This window comes from Symsagittifera roscoffensis, chromosome 6, assembly GCF_963678635.1.
Source record: "Symsagittifera roscoffensis chromosome 6, txSymRosc1.1, whole genome shotgun sequence".
NCBI classification, from domain to species: domain Eukaryota; kingdom Metazoa; phylum Xenacoelomorpha; order Acoela; family Convolutidae; genus Symsagittifera; species Symsagittifera roscoffensis.
This window is the reverse complement of record NC_087067.1, coordinates 49,579,300-49,588,372: the sequence shown is the minus strand read 5'-3', so window position 1 is coordinate 49,588,372 and position 9,073 is coordinate 49,579,300. Positions and strand designations below refer to the sequence as shown.

Below are 9,073 nucleotides of genomic sequence, written 5' to 3'. Positions count from 1 at the left end.
TAAGTAGAACTTTTTGTTATTTTCTGTATCATAAATATGTCCCTCGACTTCGTTTGGTTTTTTGTTGGTAAACATTGAAGTATTGTGTACGTCAAATTTGGCATATTCTTTTGTTTTGTTGTTTGTAATTGTAAATGTGCCATCATACTCGATTCTCGGTTTTCCTATGAACAAATTATCCACAACGCAATCCACAGCTCCCCATGAGTAAGTCTCATCATACTCCGGAAACTCCAAACTGACGACATTTTTCACGTGAATATTGACAGCTCGGCCCAAGAACTTGATTTTGGCTTGACAAGACCCGGTTAGTTTAAAGCGACCTTCAATATCCTCTAAATGAAACACACAAATTGGCGGGTGATGACTCACTTGTTCGGCTACGAATCGCGTTCGGCCATTTGGGTGAGTCATTTCGAAGGTCTCGCCAAGAATAGGGTTGAAGGGTTTGCTGATTCGCTCTAGTATTCCCGATAATCCGCTGACTACAAATGCGCTGATGTGTTTGAGTCGGTCTAAACTATCAGTGCAGTTGGATGCCTTTTCAAGTAGCTCTATGTATTCTAGGTTCTCTGCAAACCTCTGCAGGAGAGTAAGTGGCTCATTGATCGAGATTGGCATCGCAATTCGAGTCACATCTTTTCCGATGCAGTCTAAAACAAGTTTTTTTTTCAATTTTTTTCATTGAAATTAAACTTATTGTTTGTTTTTAATTAGGAAATTTAAACATTAATCAACAATGTATGCTTTTTGAACTTGATCTTCAATCCGTATTCCAAATCAGGTGCAAATTTGAATAATTTCATGAAAACTCATCAAGGGAAAACTTTTTCACGATTTGACTTTTTTCCAAAAATCATAGAAACCACTTTGCTTCTCTAATTAATCATGTAGTAAACCGTGAAATGACTATATTATACCCTAGTTGCTTTTTTGTCTTGCTTTTTGTAATTTATCCACAAGGAATTGTTGAAATTAAAAAACTCAAACTTTCGCTCATTATTTAGAGTATTTGCGCTCATTGTGACAAAAAATATGCCCAATTCGAAAAATTCGGACATTTTTTTTAATGTATTCGTGTATTTGATTTGATTTATATTTTCATAAAAAACTGGTTTGAAGTTTATAGAAGCTTCGAAAGTGCCTTTGAGAATCTGGAGGACGTTGAAGGGGTTCCTGTCCCTCATCTGGGCGGGGAGGTGAAGCCTGTAGCCCTCATACACTGGGGCATCTTCCCCCATCAAAATTCGAGGGGGGGTTTCATCTTTATCCTCCCCTGCCGCCTCTTCTGAAACATTAAGAAGACACTTTTACACAACCGAAATTTTAACTTTGATGACTATGATCTTCAAGATGAGCCGAAAGTTTATCTTTGTTGCCGAACTTGATTCTTGGCTTGAAAAAATTATATATCAATCAAGTCAAGATCTGTATGTCTGTAAGATTTGATGTTCGAAGCAGGAGCGGATCTAGGGGGCGTATTTTCAAAAAAAAAAACGATTGGTCGACTTTTTTTTAGGTTGACAATTGATTTTTCGAGTTCTCCTAAATCACAAAAACGACCCTATTTTGACTAAAACTTCTGCACCGCAGGTAAATTTTAAAAAAGGTCAAAAAAGGCGTTCGCCCAAGGAACCTTTAAAAGAATTGGCTCATTTTGTTTCCTTCCCCACCTGCTGATTTTTACAAAAAAACTGCTTGTTCGATCGTTACAAAATTAAATTACCACGTTTTTACAGTTAGAACATCAAAAGCAGTTTTAAATAAACTTGTGTGAAGTGAGTTTCCGAAAAAATCAGAGGGGCAAACAGGAAAAGAGCCCCACTTGTTACACCATAAAACTAATGCTCGCGCAAGGTGTGTGCCCCGCCCCTAAATCCGCTAGTGGTTCAAAGCCTGTGACATCGGGGAAGAAATCCGCACTTTACAAAAAGTTTGACAAACAAAAATCATGTTAGCCAATTAGATTTCGGCATTTTCAAATTTTGAGCGAAAACGTGATAATTCAAACAAGAATTTTGGAGGACTTTTTGAGAGTCTGAATGTTGAATTTTGCTATTCGACAATTCTGCCGTGAAAATAGTCCTCTGGATGACACGTGATACCTGGAGTCCTGGATCCGGATGTGTTAGTGTCTGTTTCTGGTCCCCCCGCGGAGAGTCTGCTTCCGAAGGAGGGGGTGGGGGTTAGGGTTTTGTGTCTGTTGAGGGGCACACTCAACTTGGACACATCCAGGGACTTAGTCCCACACAGCACCGCCTTCTTAATCATTTTCGTTACCAGAATAATCCAAGGTTTAATCTGAGAGGCTGGCCAAAAGCGGTACATTAGATGAGTATAAATGTTGCAAATAAAAGCTCCCAACTCTTTTTCTATTCAATGGTAATTAACTTTGCCGCTCATAAAAAAAACTAATTTAAAAAAGGAACATTGATTCGGAACGTAAAAGTAGCAGAAAGCTGAACAAGTTGGAGCAGACAAAAATGATAAAAAGAGCAATATGTGTCTTTGGAGCAAATTTGCCCTGGAATTTTGAAATTCCAGTTGAACTTTAGACATAAATTTTGCCTGAAAACTAGGATTCCCATGTAAAATGTTTTTGAAGTGGGCCGTTATGCTCTTTTTAATTGAATTTGCCTGCTCCAGTATTAAAAATAAACAATAATAAATTTTGCATTAGAGGAGTGGAAAATATTGGTAATAGAATTTTCCACAGTCAAGAGCTGTACGTATTCGTCTACAGTCGAGGATTGAAAAGAGCGAAAACAGACAAAAAAACAACAAACGCAAACGAGCTCAGAAATTTTCAGCGCAACCACTTGAATTTTTGTTCACTAGATAAGAAGTGGCTTTAAATCAAACTAGGTTAATGGACAGTTCATTATTATAGGTAAGGTAATAGAACATGTCCCTGATTTACAAAAAATATCCCATCACTCAGCTTTTTGGTAAAAAAAATATTAAAAAGAACTCGACAAAAGAAGATAATTCTGTTTGTAATGAAAAAATCCGTATCTTGACAGCGAGGCGAAGATTATGACTTAATTCAGATAATGGCCAATCTGATCAAAATGTCAAGTTGTCTAGTTTTGAAGCATGAAAAATCGAATTCACTTGGCAGAATATCTGAATTCTCGTGTCTTGAGAAGCAGGTGTTTTCCTGTTCTTCTGTCAATGGCAATTATGTTTATTTCCAAAAAGCAGAAAACAAAAAAGTCTCAATGAGTTCCCTCCCTTTAGCGTTTTGACGAAATGCAAAAAGCTATAAATCAAGGGGAAAATTCATCCCTGCTTTTAATAATGGTGAAATAATAAAAATTGAGTGAAATAACAAAAATTGATAAATTCATTTGTTTAGCTGTTTTGAGGAAAAATAACACGTGTTTTATACCTTTTCGTGCTGTATTTGAGCAATAAACCGCTTGTATGCAATATGATTCCGTGCTTTATTTGAACAATCAAACAAACGGAAAACAAAGTAAGAACTGCGTGTTGACCAGAAATTTTTTCCAAATATGCGGGTTTTTCACATCTGTTTTTCTACCAGATACACAACAGCTTATATTGCATCTTAAAATTTGTTCATATCTTAACACTTCGCGTCTCGATTTGTGTCACAAAGTTTCGCGATGCAAAATATTGCTGTTGTTTATAATATACTAAAAACTTAAAAATAGCAATAAAAAATACTTCAACTAAATTTTGCGACAAAAAAGGTTCAATGTTCAAGCGCAGAAAAGAAGGCCATTTTAATCAACAAATAACTCCACTGCTGTTAAAAAAACAACAAAATTTATTGGAAAAAAACCGTATGTATTTTTTTTGTATGTATTCATTTTATAGATTTCGGTTATGCTCCTTAAACGAAAATGAAAGTTTTTATAATGAAAATGGGCCATAATTACAAAAAACCATCAATATTATGTTACATGATTAGTCAAAACGAAACATTTTTGATATAGCCTCAAACTGAGTTTTAATTTATTTTTGTTTTCCTTTTTTCGCTGTTTTCTGCACATAAAAATTGAAAAAAGATGCACTTTTAATTGTCAACTTATTTGCACTTCTGCAATTTTGGTGCTTGATTTATCGTTCAAAAAATCAACACTGTATTTGTAAGTTTATTCAGTCCAGTTTTCTAATAAAATTTTTTTTTCAATTTTTATCTTATAGTGGAAAGGCCCCCCTAATCTTGAGTAAAACAAAGCGAGCAAAAAAATTTTAACTAGCTATCCGCCAATTTTTGCATAGTTTGCAGCAGAATCGCTTATTTCTCATTTGAAAGTTTTTTTAGCTGAGTAGTCGATTAAATATATATAAAATCTACCTAGCTCTTAAAGTTTCAAATCCTTACTTGTAAACAGATTTTACTCTGACGCATTTGCTACTAAGCACGAAGACGTTGATCAGTGCCGAAGTACAATAGTACCAAAACTGAAAGTGCTCCAAAAAGCCAAAAACTGATAAAGTTGATAGAGTCCAAAGTGATAGATTTCACTCCTAGTAACAAATCAACTATGACACATAAGCTTCCTTCAACCAATTTGGAACGAGTTCTAAAACGGATTAAATCTCCCCTTACGCGTTAATGGCACAAAATAAATGGCGCGTTAATTGTCCCAAATTGGCCGAGTTGGCAATCTTTAAACCCCCGTAATTTTACGAAAGATGATTACAGGTGAAATTTTTTTTCAATTTTAAGCTCAAGACAACAATAACTTTTGAATGATGTTAAAAAATTCCGTCAAAAATGGCTAGTTAAAAAATCGAAATGTGTCTGAAGAAAAAAAACCCTCCCCGAGCAAAAATATTCCGTTACTTTCATACTGTTAAAAAGCTTATCAACAAAAAAAGCTTATCATACTGTTTCATACACCGAGCATATGGAAAAAATGCTTATCTCACAGTTTCAATAAATGAAAATAATAGACATATATTCGGCTTGACCATCCTACAAAAGTTTCAGCTGTTTCAAAATTAGTTTTAAATTTTACTACTGTTTCCTCAATCGGTTTGGAAAGATCTATAAAACATTCAATTGAAAAAAAAAAATTAAATTTAAACAAAGATTCACTTAGAAAAATGGACTTGCAGAAAAATTATATTTGAAATCTTAATGCACATTTTGATAGTTAAAAGTTACAAAAAATTTTATAATTGTTTTTGATTTTTCACCCATTTCTAGTCGAACTGGAACAACAGTGCCGAAAAACAAAAATTGCTTTCAACATTGCAGATTTTCCGTCATTGTTTTTCTGCCTCCTATGCACTAGTACACCCGATGCATTTAAGTTATGTACTAGCGGTTGAAACTTTACAATGTGATGTTAAAATTAATCTTGAGACACTGAACAATGTTTGTCCTCCTTGAAATTTATATTGATTTGTATTAAATACTTTTCAAATTAAAATTGAATAAAAATATGGGGTACGAAACAACAAAACATTGCAAATTACATGAAAGTGTCTTTTCTTACTGAGTTGTTTCGTTGATGATATAGCGAAAGTTTCAACACAAAAAAATTCTTATCTGCATTTTTTCTCAAAAACCGACAGGTTCTGAAAATCTAACATCAGTGAAGTGTTTCAATGGAAAATTTGGACAATTTTCTGCGTTTTGAGACTTTCGGGTTTTTTGTTTTCATTAGAAATTTACCCAGTCTTGCCTTAATTGTTTTTAGATCACACTTTAATGGGTCTTAAGATAACAATATGTAATTAGCCTGAGAGCCGAAAATCAACCAGAAGAAATGAATTGCAAAAAAAATGATTTCAGAACAAAACTTAAAACGAATGTCAAAAAAAAATTAATTTCAAAGTACATATTTTTTGTTAACATAAACACATTTCATAAAAATTAGCAATGATAAACAACAAATAGAGAAAACAAACAAACAAAAACAAAAACCCATCAAAAAATGCATCAAAATCAAACACCACTTTTTCTCCTTAGTGGAACCTGATCTAAACTATATTTTATGATTGGATAAATTAAATGTTTTACCAATGTAAAGTATTTAATATTAACCAATCATGATCCATCTAACTAACAACCCACTTATTTGTAAGTGCTGAAGTTACTTGTAATTTCAGCACCAGAGAGATTTGAATTTAACTTAGAAATTAGTTGGACTCTCCCGAGCACTTCAGCAGCCGCAATAAACCAGTATACCCTAGATCTATTGAGCCTAGCAGAGACTAGTTAAACAACCTGAGACTAGATAGTATAAGAGTAAGATTAGGATCGGTATTAGACTAAGAAGTTGCACGAATCTATCCGGCCGAAAATAAGATAGCGTGACGAGCAGACGGTGTACCCTATCCGAAATTACTCTATGAGTTACACTTCGGTCCTAACTCATCTGGTGCGACCATAAGTCTCGAACAAGACCTTAATAGCTTAGAATTAACCAAAAATAGATTAGAAATTAGACAAAAACATTTACAAAATGTTATACGACAATAATTTAATTGAAATGTCTCTCCGACTCAATAGATCAGAGCCAATATTCCGAACCATAATAGAACTACCCGGAATTGGAAGAAGACCTCGAACCAAAGACGACATACGACAAAGTAGAAACTTGCCGTATAGTTATATGATAGTTCGGCAAAAGCCAGAACAAACTTTTATATTTCGAATACTACTTGCAATGAATTTAGATTTCCATTTGCAAACATAAAACCTTGAAGTTACTCTTCAAAATCATTTCAGGCGCTAAACAAAATTAATATTATACAATAACGATTGATAAAAAGATCTAAGATCGTTTTCCTAAAACTCTGCAGTATTATACAAAACATGTTTGAAAAATATTTATTGGAAAATAAAAATAAAAATTAGTAGCATGACAATAAATGGTTAGTAATCATAAATCATCCTGTTGTTCCAGCTTCATCATCTAAAACATAACCGCAATCATCAACTCACTAATATCATCAAAACACTAAATCTTTCCTTTACACACATTTAAAACTTTATTAAAACTTAAATTCACTTAATTTTAAAACCAGATCATCAAGGCTTATCCTTGGATCTTAAATCATTTTCTACTTAATTAAATTTCAAATTTGATCATCAAGGCTTATCCTTGGATCAAACAGAACAACTTTGTTCTCCCCCACCCACTTAATTAGTGTCTAACGACCTCAAACGTCGATTCACTACCCAACCCTTTCTAAAGACCCAAGACTAATAGAAATTTTTAAACAAAACTAATCATTCAAATTAGGATAAACAGTGAAGAACTTCGGTTATTCATCCTTCACTTGACCCCCCCTCTTACCAGACCCAGGATAAATCTTAGACTTAGTAAGTTTAAAATAGTATCTAACGAACTACTCGCGTTCTAATTATACCTGAACCTTGTGGATCGATTTACTATTCTCCAACCCTTGAACACAATCACTACCCCTAAGTAAGATTAAGTAAGTTAACACCTTAGCTTATACTAGTCACGAGAAAGTAAAAATCATTCTTCGGAATCGATATACTTTTCTCTCCAACCCTGAACAAATAGACCCAGGTTAAGCTAACCAAAAAATCGTAAGAACTAACAGTTTAAGAAAATAGAAATCATTTAACAACCTTTTGCATCCGTCATTCTAAACCTTATGTCATTTAAAAACCTAGGAAATAAACAAACAATCATTTTACACAATTGTGAAATAGATAACAAAAAATACGACCTTGTAATCACACCTCATACACAAACAGTTGGATACATTCGAACAAAACGACAAACACTAAAAAGAAAAATAATAACTAAACAAAGACAAATAACACGAAAAAGATTTTCAAAAAATCGAAACGCATTTTCAGAATCAGAAACCAACAGTTTAGACGAACTTTACAAACTAAAAGAATCAATAGATAAAAATTACCCACTTCACGATCAATTATATTTTTCTGACTCAGAAACAACTTCAAATTCATCACAAAGAGGAAAAAGAAGAATAAAAAAACAGTACAAACACAAACCAGTACATCTATACAATTGGAATCAACCAATTCGACACATTAATAATTACATATTAACAGTCATCGAACGAAAAAATGAGTTCAACACACACCCCAGGTGACGAAACTCCAGATGATGATGAAATCTTTCCTTTTATAGTAGATGCAGATACTGATAGAGGACAACACATATTTTGTCAAAATTTACTCGTAAATTTATTTGAACCCGGAATCAGTCCATGTAAAACAGAGTTCCCCGATGTAAAAATCAAAAGACAAATCATAGATCACTATCTAAAAGATATATGCAAGATAACACAACAGTATGGAATCTACTCCATAGAATTCACCTCACCAAACCATAATAATAGAAAATATACAATTCAAACAGACGATCTTGATTTAGAATTTTCAAAAGTTTTTTCAGAATATATAAAAAGCATCCAATATCATAACTCACAAAGAGCAAACTCCATATTCACCAATGAAGTTTTCGCAATAATATATAGTTATATTTCGATATTAGAAAACGAAATCCCAATAACAAATGTCTCACCGACAGAAACATCTAAACATTTAAGAGTACGACATGAAATCACACTACTCTCTAGTTATTTAAACATCATTAAAGAAAATTTCACGAAAGACGACGTTTCACAACATACCAAACACGATTTACAAAAAATTTTGGCATGGTTCATAATAGATTATTTCACACACAATATTGATTTAATTGCACAAGCAAGAAAAAATTTTAGACCCCAAAATTCGAACGATGATACCGCTATCACAGAACAATCAGATTATGTTTGGGACCCCGAATGGTCTCATCCCGCATTTATAAGCTTTCCACAATCAATCTCAAGTCAAGCAATAGGTACAATATCTTACATAAGAGATTATGTAAGAGTAATACCATTAACAATTGATGCAACACCATTAAACTATAATACATTTTTGCCCGATACACAAAATAATAGTTTAAACTCGACAGTCATACACAACGAAAACCTCAATGGAACTAGGAATCTTACTCAACAAGATATCCAGACACCATCACACTTCATAAATGAAGAAATTGTACACACAACAACTACACAACAAAGTATTTCA

The 9,073-nt window shown here is 33.3% G+C and overlaps 1 protein-coding gene across 10 annotated transcripts in view; it reads right to left on the bottom strand.

Moving 5' to 3' along the window:
- Positions 1-9,073, bottom strand: part of LOC134847659 (oxysterol-binding protein-related protein 1-like) — a 68,517-nt gene that overhangs the window by 1,188 nt on the left and 58,256 nt on the right. For 6 of the 10 annotated variants that reach the window (XM_063864819.1, XM_063864821.1, XM_063864818.1 and 3 more), the window contains exons 2-3: positions 1,145-1,288; positions 1-653 (exon numbers count right to left, since the gene is read on the bottom strand). The exon at positions 1-653 is cut by the window's left edge and continues 380 nt beyond it. In XM_063864819.1, the coding sequence (XP_063720889.1) occupies positions 1-653; positions 1,145-1,241 (750 nt within the window). In that variant the 5' untranslated portion in view covers positions 1,242-1,288. Of the gene's footprint in view, positions 654-1,144; positions 1,289-2,105; positions 2,460-2,637; positions 3,646-9,073 lie in introns of those variants that run through there. The other 4 variants (XM_063864811.1, XM_063864812.1, XM_063864813.1 and 1 more) reach the window with 4 other exon arrangements.